This window comes from Anser anser, assembly GCF_964211835.1.
Source record: "Anser anser genome assembly, chromosome: 1".
Lineage (NCBI taxonomy): Eukaryota > Metazoa > Chordata > Aves > Anseriformes > Anatidae > Anser > Anser anser.
Genome location: NC_139720.1, coordinates 13,146,598 through 13,166,447, shown reverse-complemented (window position 1 = coordinate 13,166,447; position 19,850 = coordinate 13,146,598). Strand labels below are relative to the sequence as shown.

The window sequence follows — 19,850 nt, the reverse complement described above, 5'->3', positions numbered from 1 at the left end:
TACTTTTAAGGGCACATGCTCCGTTTCAGAGGGAATGTTGAATTGGTTGTTTAGAAATCAAGACTCCAGACATGACACTCTACTACTCCCAAGTCATTTACATGTTCTGTAATCTTAATACTGCTGAGCATGATGTGAGTACCTTCTATTTCTCTCCTCTGTTTCAAACAAACATTTAAATGCTTATGGAGATGACATACTGTGTTGCAAGGCATCAAAATCTAAAGTGCTATAGCATTATCCTCACCAGGTAGAAGCACCGTGTTGTTCTCACCTCATTTTCCTTAGTTTGAAGGTCGTACAGTCCGATATGGGTATCTCTCTGATTTCCCTATAGATGATAACAAATTAACACTGAATGTGCATACAAATTTAAACATTTTTTTTTGTTTGTTCATTTGTTTTCCTACCCTTCTCTCCTCTTTTCCCCCCTTTCCTTGGCACACACCCTCATACACTTCCCTGTCCTGTAATACAGGCAGTTAATTATCTAATTCCAAGAAGGAGAGGCAAGAATGAGAACAACGTGGTGTTTTTTTTTTTTCCTCCCCTTTCAGAATTAACACGTGACAAAGCTGAAACACAGCCAATCCGCTGCCCACTAGCTGTGCCGTATGCCACTTGCCTCTCTCACTTCGGTTCTAAACTGCTTTTGGTTACACAGCAAGGAAGAGATCTCACTGCAGGAATGAAAGGAGACACCATGCTGGCCCCAGGAAGATTTAAGGCTGGTATTCCAAATCTCACAGACTTGGGTCATCACACCAAAACACATCACAAAACATCAAACATCACCAAACACAGCTTCCAGGGATCTGGCTGCAAGCTGGAAAAAGGATTTCAGCTCTACCTTACGAAACAATTATTTAAAGGCTAAATAGGTTTCACAAGCTCAAATGACGCCATGCTTATTGATAACAACATGCAGTATTTGGGACATCCCTAAGACTATACAGATCAAAACTTACTTTCTGGTACCCTTTAATATGCTCTAAATTTGCAAACTCTGCTTCAATTTAAAAAAATAATAATTTTGCCTTGCAGCATATATTGTTTTTCAAATCAAGCTGAAATCCATTAACGCAAGATACTCTAGGTATATGCACTAAATTGCTAAACTGTTGGAATTAAGTCCAGCCACATAGTTTGTACTCAAACAATGAACATCATTGTTTTTAATTACAGCTTGAGGGGTGGGGGGAAAGGGTAGAAATCTATGGTTATTTACAGAGTTATGGCATCCTGCTTTGTGAAATTAAAGCAAAAGCCTGAGTATTCTCTTCCTCAAGGGTCTATTTCTAAGTATTTCATTACTGTTGTGGCAGTGACAAAATTCTTTTGACTTCTAGTTTAAACAAGGGAAACAAAATGCCTTTATGTTAAGGCACGGGCTTCAGGCCTACTAGCTTAAGGTTAAACAAGGGATTTCACAAATAGCCGTTCTTTCCAAATGTGTCAAACTCCAACATCCTCTGTACTTACTACTGAAAAATATATTTTACAAGACTGGTAGCAGGGCTATATCCGCGTCCAGTCCAGTGCAGCAGCTAATACACTTGCTTTCAGGTTTCCTGCAAAGATTCTTGTTCTAGCTTTGCGAAGTAGAAGCACTGGCACTAGCACTCATCTCTGTTATAAACATCTTGCTTTATGCCAACTTTCAATGTCACGAAAGACAGACGCTTTCAAATCTACAGTACTATGCAATACTCTGAAACACGCTTGAAAATAAAGCTCATTCTCTACCCTCCTGATTTCAGGGGAAAGGCATTTGGTCTTCTAATTGTGAAGAGACATTTAGAAATACCATTCTACTCTTGAAAAAATAAAAATCAGTCCTAAAATTTCAGTCCTGCATTAAGATATCGCTGTCCAAGGTGTTTCTGCAGCTGATACAGACATAACTAATTTACATCTAAGTTGGTACCAACAGTTCCAGCCGACAAGCAGAATTTCTATTGATCATACAACGGTTTGGGTTGCAAGGGACCTTAAAGATGATCTCATGGCATCACCCCCTTGCCATGGGCAGGGACACCTCCCACCAGACCAGGCTGCCCAAAGCCCCATCCAGCCTGGCCTTGAACACCTCCAGGGATGGGGCAGCCACAGCTTCTCTGGGCAGCCTGTTCCACTGTGTCACCATCCTTAGAGTAAAGAATTTCTTCCTTATATCTAATCTAACTATACCCTTTTTGGGTTTAAAGCCATTCCCCCTTTGTCCTATCCCTACAACCCCCGACAATGAGTCCCTCCCCAGCTTTCCTGCAGGCCCCCTTTAGGTACTTCAAGGCCCCTCTAAGGTCTCCCCAGAGCCTTCTCTTCTCCAGGCTGAACAACCCCAACTCCCTCAGCCTGTCTTTGTAGGAGAGGTGCTCCAGCCCTCTGAGCGTCCTCGTGGCCCTCCTCTGGGCTCATTCTAGTAAGTCATTGTTCTTCTTGTCACCACAAGGACAGAAAAGAAAGGGGCAGGAAAGAAATGCGTACCACACACTACGAACAACTTCCACTGGGAGAAGGATCACATATTTAATGCAACACCACCTTAAGACACATTTGTTCTTTGTGAAAACACTCCAGGAAGTATCTTCCAGTTTGCCCATAGCAAGTGTGAAAAAAGAAAAAAAACAACCAATGAACCACACTTACAGTAAAGCAAACCAAGTATGTCAGCAATGTTCCCAATACAGAAAGAACCCAGACGTTGGTTCTTCCTTCTGCAGGCTGACTCATTCAAGAAGAAAAAGATCAGACTACTTTATAATGGTAAGAGAACAGGAAAGTAAGGGGCAGCAGCACCTCCTTCAGGCTAGCATAACAGAGGTGAGAACTACAGCAGAGCTGTGACTTCACTACCTCTAGTTCTCAACCTCTGTCACCCAGCCATCCCTACCACACAGGCTGCAGAGGTCACTTTATTCCCTGAATCAGGAAAGAGAAACAGCAGTGAACATTTTTGGCATTGGCTTTACCTCCAGGTTCAGGGTTAGGTGTTTGAATCGTCCTTCAAGTCATTGGCCAATTCATTCACTAGAGCCTGGCAAATATTTGTCCACCTTCTCCACCTCACACACCTCCTCCCAAAGCAGAGGCTACAGGCAGCCATTCCTCTAAATTCCCCTGTTTTGACCAGATCTGCACTGACTGTAACGGCATCTTAGACATCTAGTATGCGAGCAGACACCTACATTTAGATGCGTAAACCTTGAGCTAAATCTCACCCCCTTCTGCCAGCTGCAAGAGCTGGAACACCACACGAGGCAGCCGGACTCCGCTGTCAAAAGCCCAAGAAAGAAAGGAGTTACTCCAAGCTCAGTGTGATATTCCATAGGTGCTGGAAAGCAGCAACATCACACATACACAGATCTCCTTTAAGGAGCTAGATGGATTGCCTTTATTAAATCTTTAGAGATTTGAGCAATATTTAAAAACCTGACACTTTGTTGAGCGCTGTTTTTATGACTCCTGTTGCCTTACAGTCTCCCCTCCCCACGCTGGTGCTAAAGGAAACATCCACCCACAGCTGAAGTGCACTATACCTTGCTGAAGGCCTCACCTCTTCCCTTAACCCTAGTGAAGCTGGAGAGTTTTAGCGTTGTTGAGCCAGAGGGGAATGCAAGACAGCCTCATCCTACTGCAATCTGCTGTCTCCAGTCGTACCTCCCAAGAACCAAGACCCTCCAAAATCCAGCTGGGTTTACAGATTTCTCTGAGCTGCACAGAAAAGAACCGCAGCTTGTCCCCTCAACGGGAAGCCTTCCCAAACCATTTAGAAAAGCCTTGGAACTACATGAATTTCAATCTAAAAGCAATATATATGCCATGAGAGCAGACTCCTATATTAAAAATGATAGTGCTACGTACTTCAAAACATCAAATAAACTAAGATTACTTCCTAGTACTTGCAATGAAGTGCTACAGTAAAGTAACTTCTTAAAATAACAAAAAAGAAAAATAGAAGCAGAGTTAGTGTTACATTTATGGCATCTTAACATACTTATTGGTAGGAGTAAATGTTTAACTGCAGCAGTGAATTTAAGAGTCCGACCTCCCTAAGAAACTCTCAGAGTGAAAGAATGTGCTGCTTATGAAGCGTTTATCTGTTAAAGAAATGTTTTTGTCATGCAGGGTGAGGTTCTGGCCCCAAGAAATCAACAGCAAAAACCCTATGACCTGATCGGGTCAGTCAGTACTTTACTCTGTTTCATCACTCTTAACCTTTGTCTGAAGTGGAGATGCATATTTTCCCATCGCCCAAACCTCCAAGTAATCAGTCAAGTTTTCATGTTATAACACCTCCACCTCCACCTCCCCACCCCCCCCCAAAAAAAAAAATAAGATGCAGAGACTCAAGTAAATGTAGGCACACATATAGTGATATTCTCAGGAATATTTTCATTAAGCTCCAAGAGAGATTTACCTTCCAGGTATAAATAATTTTTCCATTTCTTTCAACATTTACAACGTAGAGTGCTGATGAATTCTCAGAAGTATCTGAAATAAGTATCAAAAGGCACAAGATTTTCACTTGAGTTAGTTTATCATACATATGCACAATTTAAGCAAAGGTATTAAGTACATTTTTACATATAAATACTTATTTGTACATGCCAAAATTACCACCTTCTGTAAAGACAGACAGAATATTTCTTAGACTATGATTTAAATCTCACAAACTTCAAAACAAAATAGGTAAGGTTTCAAAGCACACAGAAAATAATTACATTTCTAAATTTCTACCTCCTCATTACAATTGTAATTCTAAATTGCCACAATCTTTTCTGATGAAAATAGAATGTGATTACTCAGTGGTTTACACTCCCAGAAAACAAAAATTGCATTTATCCCTTACACACGATTCAAACGGTTAAATTGTGCTCCAACCCTCAGAACACTACAGGGAGACAGAACTAAGCATGAGAAAAAGCGTCACTTGTCCCAGCCGTCCCCTCAGCCTCCCAAAGGAATACCTGGAAATAAACCACATCTTCAGAGATTAGTTCTACAGCAACAAGACCCACAAGACCAAACAAAACATATATGCAATATATTTACAGCTACAAGGGAATTAAGCAACGCAGGACAAGAAAACATTGGGGAGGAGGAGGAGGAAAATATACTCCACATGCCAGAAACGCATCTTTTCCTGATTCTGCGTTCTCTTTTCTAATCACTGCAGGCACTAAACATTTATTGATCCCAGATTGAACGTTCATTAGAAGAATGAATTTTGCTCTTAATAAGCTTGAGAGCTGCAGGATTGGCCCCAGTTTTAAGATACAGGTAGCTCGGTAAGCTTGAACAAGAACTCTCCACAACTCCTGGCAAGCTTTTAGGCAAGTTCAACGCTGCTTACTTCAGTTATCACTGTGCCTGGACAGGAGTAAGCAGCATGAAACTTAGTTTCACGAATCTGATACTACAAATTAGCTTGTACAGCTTGTGGTGACAAGAAAAAAAGTGTTTAGAAATATCAGAGGCAAATAATTTTGTTGTGGGAGGGCAAAAAAAAAAATCCTTACGTGCATAAAACACACCACTTTCTCCTGGTTTCAGATCACTCAAAGTACACAACAATACCACTATGCTAAGGTTAGCCAGTGACAACTGAGAAAGTCTCAGCTAACCATACATTCCACTCTTCTTTTAGTAGAAACTTCCCAGAATTTAGCAACCACCACAAACTTTTCAAGATTACAACATCCTCTACACAAATCACACCTCTCTCACAGAATACTTTCTCAGAATAAGATTTAGCTAGAGAAGAAGGTCCATGAGAAACCTCTGTCCCAATGAATTTCTTGATTTTCCAACATAGAGATCTTAAAGATGTTGAAAAAGCTGTGTTTGGGAAACAAGTTTAATGTCACTGTACATTGTCGGTGGGAATACGTAGCCAAAGAAGAAGTGGCAACCATCCCTGCCCTTGGGAAATCCTGCAGTAAAACTTTGCATGTAGAATTAACACTTCTTCCTCATCTCCACAGCTTAGACTAGCAGATGAAGGGCTGAAAAAAAAAAAAAAAAAAGAAAAAGAAAAACCAACCCAACCTGCCTGCCCAGCAAACAACTCTTATCAACGTACTCAGGAGAATGCAGTTTGATTTCCTGAAGGCCATTATACGCAGCTCATACAAAAATAAATGGAAGAGAGAACAAGGCTGGTTCTCTTCACCTACCACTTCCCTCCCTTGATCATAGCTACTCCCAGCTCCCATGCCATTAGAAATTCTCACACACTACCAAGGGCTTTCAAATAAAGGGCAGTAAATAAAATAATATATATGTACAGCATCTGAAGTTACTGACACAAAAGCATCTGGGCTCCTAAAAATTACTTGCTTTCTGTGAATAGGTATTTCTTTGATGCTTAAATTAATCTTTACAAATTCCCACCTCTCACCTGCACGTTCCTAAAAAGCGAGCATCACACTAGGGGAGGGAAAAAGTCTGCATACAGAGAAGTTAAAACGCAATACAGAGAAGTTAGTACTGGATCAGATACGCCTTCCAATCTAAATTCTGATTCTGCATTATCAGGCTCATTTACTGAACAAAAAGCTTGCATTACATTTTAGAAAGCTTGAAATGATTGTCCCTTCCCCAAACACAAGTCAGCACCCTTCTGGTATCTTTATGACATGGATGCATAGGTGAACTGATTATGTTACAAGATTTTCAGAATTTTACCTCAAAACCCTTCAGGGGATAGCACACTGACTGTTCTTCAGTAAACTGTCTTGTATACGTGAAATAACTTTTAACAGATTTCATCAGAGACAGCCTGGGAATTAACTTTGTTTTTATAAAACCAAAAAAAAAAAAGATGATAGTTTCTGATTTACAAAAAAGAAGCTCCAAAGAAGTATTTGATAACATCCCCGTAACATGTGAAGCAGGTTAGTTAATTAAAAGCAACCAAAGGACTTGAGGTTTTGAGTTCACGCCATGGCGCATCAACCACCATCTATTTCTATTGAAGTAATTGTTGTTATGGGGTTTAAATTCTCTCTTTTTCCATCAGTTTTTTAAAAACAGCGCTGAACTGACTTCCCTGCAGATGAATGAGAACAAACACAAGTGAAAAACCACAGGGCCAAGAATACAGTGGGGTCATTCTTGTTTTTTTTTCCAACCACCACTACACCAAGCGCTCGCTAATTTCACTACTGCTCTATGGCGTGACACCCAATGCTACCTAATTTTAATCAGCACTCCTTCACGAAGCAGACGAAAGTGTTGCTTTTTATTATTTATTTTTGGCTGGTGGGTTTAGAGACTCCTGTGGGGCTGTGGAGACTCCTCAGAAAGGGTAGTAGGGTGGGAGAGGCGGTCGTACTAAAAAATCTTTTTTTGAGAAAAAGAAAAAGCGTGAGGAAGAAGGAATCAGATGTGAGGTGCAGAAGAGCTTTGGGGATGTGAAAAGCGCCCTGAAGCCCCCAAATTTGTCGCCCCCCCAGCTGCACGCACCCGCGGGCGGAGCCCCCCACAGCGAGGCTGGGCTCGCGCTGCCCTGCCCCGGCCGGGGGCAGCCCAACGCCGCCGCCATTACCCGCGCCGGGGAGGGAAGGGGGGAAGGAAGGAGGGAGGGAAAGAGGAAAGGCCGGGGCTCTCCTCGGCGCCCCCCGCCGCGGCGTTACCTAGAGCCGCAGCCCAACCCCGCTCGGCCAGCCAGGGCCCCACATCCCTCTGCAGGTCGAACTCGGCCGCCAGGTGAAGGAACATGGCGGCGGCGGCGGCGCCTCCTCACGCCGCCATCGGGCGGCCCCGTTCCCCCCCCCTTGCTCCGGCCGTGCCGCTGCCCGCTTCGCCCAGGCGGCTTCTTGTTGGGGCGGCCGCCGCCATGGGCCTGCCCCTCGGGGCAGCTCGGAGCGCATTGGGCCCGGCTGGTGTCGCTCAGCCGCCGGCCCGCCTCGCTCCGGCCCCCTCCGTGCTGCGGGGCACGGCGGGGAGAGGAGCTGCGGAGCCTGCTGCGCCCCGGCTGCCGTGTGGGTGTGGGCTCAGGTGGACCCGCAGGCTGTCGTTTGTCTGTCGGAGCTGTGGAGCTGGAGGAAGTGCTCCTCCCGACGCGTATCTCTGCTGTTTGTAAGCTTGGCTGACTCACAGCGCCTTGAGGAATTGCCTGTGTAGTCAAAGTGTCAAAGCGAAGGCAGCTGGTGGCCGCTGGTTAAAAGGCCTTGGTCATCGGTTGCCAGTCTCACATTCAGCTTAGACGTGTTAGACATCTTCCATTAACAGTCCCTGTTTTCCCAGGTTGCACATTGCAGTTGTTCGTCAGTCAGGCTGAGTCTCTACAAACAGCATTTGCAGCCCAGCTCGGACCTCAGGATGTCCTCTCAGCCCAGGCCTGGCCTGATCCGGCTGTTCATCCACCTTGAAATCGTGAAATAGCAAAGGAGGTAAAGCTTACCGTGAACTTAAGGACTTTTTTTTTTTTTTTTAAGCGTTTGAAAATACTTGCAGTGCTGATAAGATGCTGCTTCGTGGCTATCTATAGCACGCCTGTAATTACCATTTCCCTTCTGATGCCGTCTGATGTCAGCAGCTAAAAGTGGCAGAAAAGTGGATGGGCTGTAATAGCGCACACCAAACCACCGTACTGCAAGTACAGAACAGCTTGAACCAGTTCTAAGAGGTAATCCAGTACCAAGTTTTTTCCTTCCTTGCTAAGCTTTGGAGCTATATAAAGGCCAGATCAGAATCTGGTACAACTGCAAAGTCCAGCTGAGAGGCAAGTTGACAATCAGCTGCAAAGCAAAAGTGCTTTCTCTCAAATTCTCTTGGCTACTTTTACAAGTTTATCATACCTTTCATAATCATCATTTTTCTTAGAGCTCATTGGATCAAGTGATTGTGCAAGAATCTGGAATATTTATTTCAGAGACAGAGGCAGAAAACAGAGATAAGATCCCAAATGGATGCATTTTCTAAGAGATGAGGTAGGGATAATTCATGATTATGAGTATTTGGAGTTGACTCAAAAAGATTTGGAGTTGATTCAAAAAGAGAAGCAAGCAAAGGAGGGAAGCCAAGCCAAAGAAATGACTGATTCTCTAACTATGCGCAAAAAGGGAAATTTTCACATGGAGAAAATCTCCTGTGCCCAGAGCTACAGAGTTCAGTTAAGGCTAGGATGAGGCCAACTGGCAGAATTTTACATTGTCCTACCATAAAACAAAAAATGTGGAGGTGTGTACCTATAACAGTAGGCGCTCCAAATGCAAAGCAAAAAGAAAGAAAATCAAATATAGCTGCCCGGTCTGATGGTCCTTCTTTGAAAGAAGGAAAAAAAAACTGTCACGGTTCTCTTGTTTCAAAATCAACTGTGTCACTTAGTACAGTTTTTGAAAGACAGCCCACATAGTTGATGGATGAATTATTCTCTAATGTTTACAGACAGAATCATATGATGATGCTGTTCTTCTAAGAAGAATATCTTGTGCAATATGTGAAAGGCCTTTCAGTAGGAGTTAACCAGAGTAACTGCCGGCTCTGCCATGGAACTTAAGCTGGTCAACGCAATTAAAGGAAAATGAAAATGTTCTCATATGATGTAAGCTGGTGAGTAGCTATACAGACGAGTGGGTGTGGCGGAGATCTGTTCAGTCTTGGCATGTGCATAGCATCTCTGATATTCGTCCCTGAAACCAAGGCAAGAGAAGCTCTCTCAGAAGTTTCCCTGTCTTTTCAGTGAGAAGGAGGAGGAAGTGGTAGCTTGACGGACGAAAAGATTTGAGAAACAGGAAAGGATGAGGTGATACATGACTGTCAGGGTTCAGAGACACAGGAACATAAGAAAAGCAACCAAGTAGAGCTGGGGAAGACATTACCAACAGGAGCTGAAGGAATTGATAGGAGCACAGAGCCAGAACAGAAGGGACAGGAAATCTGGAAAGACAAGACAGAGGTTTATAACCTGTGTAGAAATGAAGTCAGATAGTCTTCACAGAACTGAGGTTGGGATTCCTGAGCTCTTCTGTTGTCCAGCAAATTATTTAAAATCCACTGTTCTCCAGTGGCTTATCCGTATAAAAAGATATTACCTCTGCCAGTTGTTTTGGTTCCAGTGGTAGAGGTATGTGACTCTTAAATATCCAGCACTGCTGATGACTCTTGGAAAGTGCTTGGGAATTTCATTTTGATTCCATTAAGTAATTAGCTGTGCTTTTTGTTCTTCCTCAAAAAAAAAAAATACAGAAACTTATATTAAAAAAAATGATAATAAAACCATTTTTGGTTCAGATAACAGTCTCATTTGTTATATCTTCTTTCAGTTCTAAAACCTGATCCACCCTATGAACAAAATAAAAGTGAAATATTAAGGAACAAGAATTGCATACTACAAGATGAATGATATTTCAAAGACAGCTATCTAGTATGAACAGCGTATTTGGCAATTTCTTATTTCTGAGAGCTTAACTTTGTCATTGTAATTTACAGTCATGACGTACATTAGGAATACCTATATCTGCATTTAGTTCCTGAAAATATATTTAATAAATAACAATTTTTTTGCCTGCCTGTGTGTTTGTCTAATACAGATAATACTAGAAACATTTCCAGTCAAATAAATGAGCTTTACAGTAAATGCAGAAAGTGATGCAATTTCTGAATTAACTCTTACAGTCAGATTTTTTTAAACTATCATAAGAAAGATTATAAAATGTTGACAACTGGTTTCAGCATTAACCTTAAAGTGAAACTCAGAGTGCCTATTTTATTAACATGTACAAGTTACCCCATCTTTCAAGAAACAACAGACAATAGCAGATTTGGGGTTTCACAGTCTGACACTTAAGGTGCGGCAGAGCAAACAAACTGTCCTGCATGAGAATTTGCAATGACACAAAGGAAACTTAATCTGCTCCTGCTCTTTCTCCTCAAGATATTCACTAAGTGTTTGCTACAGCAGCTGTCACCTGAATAGTGCCAAATACTTCTAACTGGGATGGTGTTTCTTCTTTCTCTTCCTGTGTTCCTATTGTTATCTGCTGTTTTTATTTTCTCACTTCCACCTTTAATGTTCAATGCAAATACCCATTTCCTTCACAACTGCAAAAAAATAGTTCACAGATTTAGATCTCATTCTATAAAACTCATGATTCCCTGAACTGACAGTCTGGCTCTACATGTTATAGGCCATGTCTGCAGAACCAAATATCCAGGCTGAATTCCTAGAAGCACAACACATTCCTCAGAAACCACAGAACTGACTCATTCGGCATACTTCAAGTAATAGTGCAGTTTAAAATACCACCTCAATCTACAAACAGTAAATTAAAAGCTTGATGAAAAAGTCTTAAACATCTAAAAAAAAAAAAAATACAAAACAAAAAAAAACCTTACATTTACTTCAGCAGGTTTTGAATTAAGACAGAGGTCCTGATGTAGTCTTGAAAAAAAAAAAAAGAAAAAAAAGAAAAAACAGCATACTCATCTGTGCCAAGTGAAATTAGTGTTATAAGCCATTTCTGATTTTTGCTTCCTTTTTGCTTACATCATGAAATCAAATCATGAATTTCACTTTCTATTTATATTTTGTTTCCCTTTCTGATGATCATAGTTTAGGTTTGAGACTAAAGCTGTGTATAGGCACAGGAGCCAACCCTGATGCAGCAACTTGCAGTATAGGGATGTGAAAATAAAGCTCTTAGAAAAAATTGACTGATTAGATTTTTCTACCTTTTTATTTTAAATCAGGAATCTGTTCCTATCTTATTAATGGGAGGATCTCCCTGGAATTTTTAGCTGAAGTGGATCTTGAACAGAATCAGGATTAATAAGTTTACCACCAGCAAGGGATGGCAGCCCTACTGATCATATTGTAACCAACATCAGGATATTCTGCCACTGACAAAAGTTGTTGTGCTAATTGCATATGTGCCTATCTTTATTCTACAAAAAGTTAATGTGGCAGGAATTACAAAATCATAACTTTAAGCAAGCGTGAGGTTGCTGTGGCATTGACTGCCAACTTGGCATTAACCCATGCAACATACTTTTTGGCTCTCAACAGAATAAAGATTCGTTCATGCCTATCATGGTGAGAAGAAAAAAACTATATATAAAGTCATAAATCATCAATGTGTTCCACATCAGAAAATTATACTTAAGACTTCTTATCTTAGTGGGAACCACCAGAACGTATATCTCAAATAATTATTTAAACTCATGGCAGCCTGGCAAACAGCTCATAACTGCTTTTGAAAGCGCTGCTTACCAAGGACAACCTCTTTTCCCACCACTCTAGCAACAGAGGATTTATTGTGATCTTGTCTAGACAGTTGTTTCCTTGAAGAATGTTTTCAACCAGTTGAAAACAGAAAATATAAATAAGTTGCTTTCCTGATGGAGGTGGTCAATATGTTTATTAAACACAAATAAGATGCAATTAGAAATCAGAATTTTTATAGTAAAAATAAAGGCCATAATTCAATGGTGGTATAGTAAAATATCTTTATTTCAGTGTGAGAATCACATCTTATTCAGTATCTTTAATCACAGAATATCAACATAAATCGGAGTAGTTTCTCTGAAGTCAGTCAGCATCCAACACAGACCCAGTGCTTCATGGACATGTCTTTTCTATGCTTTGTTTAATAATTAATCATACGATATAGTCTTTTAACTACTAATGAAAAAAAGATCTGTCTTGCTGTTCATGCTCATATTGAGCAGTACCTTATTCTTTAAACAGTTTCATTGAAGTCAATAACACTCTCAAGCCAATAACATCTTTCAAGTTGAGGAGACTTCAAAAACAATTAAGGTATTCCTCAAAGTGAGGGAGGGAAACAGACCAGGGCCAAACGCAATCTGTGGCTGTATCCCAAGTGGCCTTTTTGTTTCCGCCAGTTCTCTCTTCGTGGCCCAGGCTCTAAGGCTCCTTTGTTCTTTTCACAGAATAACCCCTACTAGCTCTGATGAAAGCTCTACGAACACACATGGTCTCAACAGCTGTTGAAGGAACTCTTTGCTCTGTGTTTATTCTTCCAGCTATAGCCTCATTAGGACTAGCCAGTAGTGTTTTGAAACTTGCTCTTTTTTCCTTTGTGATCTTTCAGCTTTGACTTCATTTTGTATTGTAAGAGAGCACTGTCAATACTCTGCAACAGATTCACTACTGTTTAAGGAAGAGATATAATAATGCATTTATCAGCAGATCAATTCCAATTCATTTTTAGATGTGCTTTCATTTTCACTGTTGTGTTTATTAAAAATATATATATATATATATTTAATACAAATGCATTCTTTCAAAATGCAAGGCTACAGCGTGGTACAGTGGAGACTACAGCCAGAGACAGCACAGGATGAATGCATCTGTTGAATTTCATCTTATTGAGCTTCAACAGTCTCGAAAACAGGATTCTAGTATGACTTCTTTGTCTAGGCTCCTGCTAGTTAATGAAAAAATATAAGAACCCCAGAGGGCAATGGAAAGGCTGGATGTGGTGCTTAGGGGCATGGTTTAGCGGGTGACGTTGGTAGTAGGGTGATGACTGGACCAGATGATCTTGAAGGTCTTTTCCAACCTTAATGATTCTACGATACAGCCTACGTTTGGCACTTATTTTAAGGCTCATTTTACAAATCCAACCCAATTGTGGTTGCTGGGCCTCGTCTCCCCTCCCATCTACAGTCATGCCTACCAGCAACGTGCAGCTGGAGGCCTGGAGGAAAGCGGGACTGTCCCTTCCAGTGTCTGCCTGCAATTAGATCTCATGTAGCATGCTATGAGAAGAGGCCCTGAGGGTGTGGTTTGATGAGCAGCTGATCTAACAACTCCTGACCGTTGAGAGGATGGTGTCAGACTTCCCCTAGCTTGATTTGTTTCTCCTACCCTCATCCCCAGGTCATCCCATCTCCATGTTTGCCAGCTCTGCTGTACGTATGACACCTGTGATCCAGCTCTACTCATGAACCCACATAAAATCTATTGACTTTTTTTAAAAATGATTTTGTTTTCTGCCAGGTGATTGAGGTGTCTCAGGTCACAGAGGGTTTTTACACGTGCCAGAGCCATTGCAAAAGGAAGTGGTGGTAACGTGGTGCTGGCAGCAGGAAGGGGAACAGAACTGAAGACCTCCCTGTATTGGCAGCAGTGAGGTGTTAGACCTGCACGGCTCATTCAGAGCCTTTGCTGTAGTCTGACAAACATTTTCCTCTAGCTCTCAGGTTGAACAAAACAGTCATTTTTCCCCAGCATTGCTCTTCTCCGTTGCCCATCCACCACAGGCATAGTTTCCAGACCAGAGAAGTGATCCCACTGAAAAACAACCCTGAGGAGAGAAAGCAGGTGTTAGGAGGGACTGGTGTCAGTAAAATCACCTACCCACCAAGTTTACTGAACCCTTACACCCACAATAATGAGGATACTGTACAGAGGTGGGAACAAACCACTCATGGTGGGCAAAGGCCCTTGGCGCCCCTGCTCTTCCCGGTTTTGGGGCGCAGTTAGGCCTGCTTCAGCTTCTGCTGGCCTGAGTGTGGGGTTACTTGTCTGTGGGGGCACCTGCTTCTCTCCACTTACAGTAAGAGGAGTCTTACATCAGCTCTGAGCTGATATAAGTCAGGTGTGAAAATCCCATTCTTAGAGTCATTTGCCTGATTTCCTGTTTCCGCTGGAATCCACAGAAGCCACTAGTTTTTAATACCTTATTTGTATGTTGTAACAACCTTTCCTTTGATAAAGTACAACACTCCAAATACATTCAAATTATTCTCTCAAAATCTGAATACATTTCCCTGGCACGTCCTAAAAATATCTCTTATTTATTGTACACATTAGTTCCAAACAAATGTCACATTAATAAACAGAGAGAGTTAGGGAGGTGTACTTCGTTAGTCACACAGTAGTGTTTTTTTTTTTCCAAAATACTTTCAGAATTCAATCTGACTCCTTTTGACAATGAACTATTTATAGGATCTATAAGGGCCTTATCCTCCAGCCCTGACTCAGCCAAAACTCACCACTGACCTTGACCTCCCGCAGTCTATTCTTATAGCCTTGCTCGTGTGAGGAGCTTTTATTCACTGACCTGGCTTGGGGAGTGTATTCTCATCAGTATGATGTTGCAGGCTTTATGCCAGCTCAGTTGGACTTGGTATAAATGTCACAGAATCGAGTCCTAAGGATGCATATATTGTTTTTACAATGTTACAAACACAAAGACAAGGGAAAAATATGCAGCTTGGTTCTGCTTCCAGTGCCACAATAAACTGAGTGCACTTATATTAGGTTTTTACATCTATAAGTGAAATCGTTTAATTCTCCTTATGTTGAGAGAGAGTTCATTTATTTTCAGAAGAAAGCCATCACCAAGTTTCTGAATCATAAGAATTATTACTAAAGAAAGTAGTTGTGTTTTTTTTCTCAACAAGACATAATTGTTTTTAAGTTGAATGTTGTTGCAGTGTTAGGTGATTACACCAGCTCAATATGACAATAACGAACTGTGTTATTTGATGTCATAGTTATGTCAATATTTCCACCCATTGGGAAGAGACAAATCTTCTGGAGAATTAGAAAATTAATTTAAATTATGAACATTCATAACAGCCTATGATTATAACTGTTTTAAAATGCTGTGCAGTCATGAATTAGCCAGTCAATCACAAATAACATTGTTGGACATTTCTGTCATATTGGGTTAGCTCAGTGATCTAGCTACACTGGTATCATAGGCATGGATACTATTAGGTGTTAAAGGAGAAGATGCAAAAAATCCTTAATATACAGAAATAAAACCTCTTGATCTATAACTACTGTTGTTGTCCCTAACAACTTTTTTTTTTTTTTGTTCTGATGCAGGTCGATACCTTTTTTGAAGCAAATTTTTTGTCATTAGTGGAGCTGGGTAGCAAGGTGAATCTGTATCAAAAATACTTTCATCAGTCTACTATCTTTCAGTTTGTTTGAATGACTCTTCCATTTATAAAGATGCTAAATAGATAAAGTTGATGTGTCCTCTTTCCAAAATATATTAATATTATGTTACGTACCTCTTTCATTTCCTTATTTTCTCCTCCCCTAAGTACCTAAAGTAGGTCCCTAAGGGGGGACTCCCCTTTACTTAAAGTAAGTCCCCTAAGTACCTAACTAAGTTTAGGGGACTTACTAACTAACTAAACTAAGTACCTCCCCTAAACTAGGTAGTAGCATTTCATTCTACTGTAGTTGCCTTCCTCTATGTACTTGATCACTGTAATAGCAATGCACCTTCTTTGAGGTTATCTTGGAGATCATGTAGAAGGTGCTTACAGGACATATATAGCTTAGCATCCTTCCCCCTCTTGTTTCTTTTTTTAGCTTCACACACGGAGTGTAATTGTCACAACTCAATTTTACAAAAAAGTCTTGCAGGCACATACGTGTTTCCTTTTTTTTGGAGGTCCACTAACAATAAGGACATGGTCAGAAAGGACCACGTCAGCTATTTTGGAAGCTGAACTTCAGCTTTTTTCTCTTCCAAGAGCAGGCCACGGCCAAGGTGGAAAGCAGCCCATGTCTGCCACCATTACTGGGATCAGAGGAGAAGGCTCCCTTACTGTACCCCAAGACAGTTCTTGTCAGCCAATATTTAGCAAGTTTGATACTCCCAAGCAGTATCTACAAGGGTGCTTGCTTACTTATCAGTTGTATGAAGGCTCCATGGCAATAAACACTAATTTTAGAACTGGATTAGCTCTTCCACTCGTTCCAGCTCACTTTTGTAGTCCTCAGGTATAATAGCAAACACCATCGAGTCCAATGTTCTAGAAGAAGCAGTTTTCATGCCTTGTCATTTCCTTTCTTTTTTTTCTTTTCCTTTCTTTTTTTTTTTTTTCTAGCTTCTTTCCCTTCATTTCGGGACACTGCTGCCATAGATGTCTGTGCCAAGTTCCCTACAAGCACAGACTGGCCAGCCTCCTCTCTCGTCTTTTCTCCTGCACTCCATTCCTTGTTCTTTCAGAAGCAGTCAATCCCAACAGTGTCAGGGAAAGGTGCAAGAAGCCCTGCAGTTGTCAACTAAAGATATTCTGCACTTGCTTTAGAAGTTAGGTTTCATCCTGATCTCTAAATAGTCAGAGACAGATTTATGGCTCAAAGTTGAACATTTAATATTGCAAGGTATTCAGACTAATTAGCACTCTGTATCTTTGTGTAATCCATAAAAATGTTTAATTCCTTTTTAAATTTTGGCCTCAGTGATCTTTTTTATCCACAGTCTAATTAGTGAGTACATGTGAAGTAAGAAAGAAGTAAGAAAGAGAATTATTTAAGAAACTACCATCATTTAATTTCTTTGAATTAAATTCAAACTCCTGCCCTATCTTTCCTATGGTACTTTTTAGTCTTCCGTGTTCTTTTCTTTTCTAAGTTAAACACAATTAATCTTTTCAATTTGTCTTCTGACAAGATTCTTTCATGCTCTGGATCATTCTTATGGCCTTTCCTGGATAACTTCTGAAGAAAGACTTTGAAAGACTTTCTTTAAAAAACAGAAATAAGGTATAGGCATGTGTTTTTCCATTTCATCATCACTCTCAGATGATAAGGAGCATGGTTTTCCTTCAGATAGGCAGAGCTGTTTGTCCTATCATGCCATGGGTAGGCCTTTTATAAGTCTGTCGTTAGACAGTGTCAACCACCTGACCTTGTCATAAAGACTTTCATTGCATTCTAGAAACCCTTTTTAATGTTAATTTTGTAGATACATACATGTGCTCCACTACAGACTGGTGATACTATTAGACAATTAGGCAATTTAAATGAGAAAGATTGTATGTTAACTCATGAACATTTTCATTCTTAAAGTGCATTTGGATGTATCCTGCTGGTTTCCGATTTAAAATTTATCAGTTTATATTAACATCTATGTTATTTACTCTGTATTCCTCCTGGTGTTGCCTTAATTTTATTTCAAATAAAAGTGATTTCAGCCAATGTTCTCTTCTGGAAAAAAGGCTAAATGGGGGTGATTATTTATGTTGCATAAAACCTCAGATTAACTGTGTTAGGTTAGATAAAAGGTCCATCTATCCAGCATCTTGCCTCTTGACATTGACCAGTCTGAGATGCTAAGAGAAAGCATATATAAAAACATAAAAGGTTATGTTTTCTTCTGTTGTAACTCTTTCAGATTAGAAAAAATGTGGATCAAAACAATCTGGAAGTTATTGATTCTTTTAGCATCCAGAAAATCCTGTGACAATTAGTTTCATGGTGGGGTAAATGGGATAAAGTACATCTGTGTTTTCAATTCTCCTGCCTCATGATTCTGCTTGCTGTACTCTAGTTTTCACTTTAAGAAAAATAGAGCATAGTCGCACTCTAATCAGGATTTTGTATGTATTTATCATGTTTACCTTGCCTATCATCTTTCTTTTAAAGCAAGGAGTCTGTTTAATGTCTCCATAGAAAACCTATCCTCTACCTCATATCATCCTTATTATGCCTCTCCATGCTTTTCTATGACTGCATATTATACAGAGTCTTTATTCTTTGTAATTGTTTTTTATTTTGCTGGGAGGCTCATGGATCCACAATTTGTATCTTTAATATTGTAATAAGATTCCCTGTAATTTGTCTTATGGCACTACTTATTTGCTTGTCAAATTCTTTCTTGGCTTTTCTAATTTTCATTTTCTACTTTACTTTCCATGAGTATCTCCTATGAAGGCATGTAAATGAGTGGCTTGCTTTTCACAGGCACAAAACCCATCTAAGGTTAATTATCAATTGCAGATCACATGTTGCTTTTGTGCTGCAGTTCCTGTGTTTGTCAGGAACTGACAGGAACTGAAACGTAGCACTTGTCTAGGACAGCAGACTGGTGGGGACAGCAAAATCTCTAGAGAAGCAGACTGCACTTGGTGCCCTCCACACTAAAGGCTTCAGAATATCGAGAGAACTGTTTTGCTCGGCCCCAGTAGGAAGGTCCATAGCTTCAGTACTTGCCAAGCCCATTTTCCTACCTGTTTGTTGCACAGGAGGAAGAGTGGTAACACAAACCTGCTGTGCCTGGTGCTGGCACACAACCAGTAGGTTCTTGGTGTGGGGAGCAAGAAGCTTGCTTAGCTTTTGTGCTCTCAATTTTTCAAGGACTTCAGCTGAAATGCTCTGGTCTCCTTCCTGCACTGAGCCTAAAGAGATTAGCTGCTGAGTTTTGTCTCCCATATTGTGCAGAGCGAATGCTTCTGCACTATTTTATTTGAAGGACTCCATGAATGATAGCCTCAAGGGATGTTCCCAGGCTGGAAAAAAAATTACAACAAAAAAAGTAAATACACCTTTTAAAAAAGCAGTTTGAATTATTTAGGAGCTAAAAGCGCCAAAGAGTGCCTTAATTCTAATTAGCTGATTGTTGGGTGACTTCACTCTGAAGTAAGGTTACAGTTGTTAGGGTACCATAAAGACATATTGCTATTGTAATTCAGTAGTAGTAGTAGTAGTAGTAGCAGTAGTAGAAGTAGTATTTCTCCTGTATCTAACCTGAAATCTGAATGTTCTGGGCTTCAAAAAACTTTCATTTTTTGTAATTACCTGATATTTTACTTTATTCTATACTTTAATTACTGGTACTTGCTCTCAACATTAACTACATATTTTCAGTTTATATGTCAGTGGCATCACTGGCATTCCTTCTTCCAACAAATCAAGCAATGATAGTTTAAAAAAGAAAATTTATATTTTTTCAAAAAACACCTACCAATATTAGTCTCCTTTTCTAAAAATCTTTTCTATTTTTGGCTCTCAATGTTAAGGTCAGCTTCATAGGTCATTTTAAATATCAGTACCTCTCAGTTTGCCTGAACTAAAACCAGTGAAGTCAGTGGAAAGTAATACAGCCTGCTGCTGGTCTGCT

The 19,850-nt window shown here is 40.4% G+C and overlaps 1 protein-coding gene and 1 long non-coding RNA gene across 3 annotated transcripts in view; one reads left to right on the top strand and one right to left on the bottom strand.

Annotated features, from left to right (window-relative positions):
- GSAP (gamma-secretase activating protein) overlaps window positions 1–7,870 on the bottom strand; it is a 48,265-nt gene extending 40,395 nt beyond the window's left edge. Inside the window, exons 1-3 of the mRNA XM_083820869.1 lie at window positions 7,641–7,870; window positions 4,421–4,494; window positions 275–331 (exon numbers count right to left, since the gene is read on the bottom strand). Of these exons, the coding sequence (XP_083676995.1) occupies window positions 275–331; window positions 4,421–4,494; window positions 7,641–7,725 (216 nt within the window). The 5' untranslated portion in view covers window positions 7,726–7,870. The remainder of the gene's footprint in view (window positions 1–274; window positions 332–4,420; window positions 4,495–7,640) is intronic.
- Window positions 7,871–8,507: 637 nt separating this feature from the next.
- Window positions 8,508–18,443, top strand: LOC310892724. 2 transcript variants are annotated; one of them, XR_014578331.1, is made up of 3 exons: window positions 8,508–8,635; window positions 8,833–8,939; window positions 9,397–10,251. It is a non-coding gene; the product is annotated as an uncharacterized lncRNA (long non-coding RNA). The 2 variants fall into 2 exon arrangements; XR_014578330.1 differs by adding an exon at window positions 10,275–18,443 and having other exon boundaries at window positions 8,578–8,939; window positions 9,397–9,561.
- The last annotated feature ends 1,407 nt before the right edge of the window (window positions 18,444–19,850 follow it).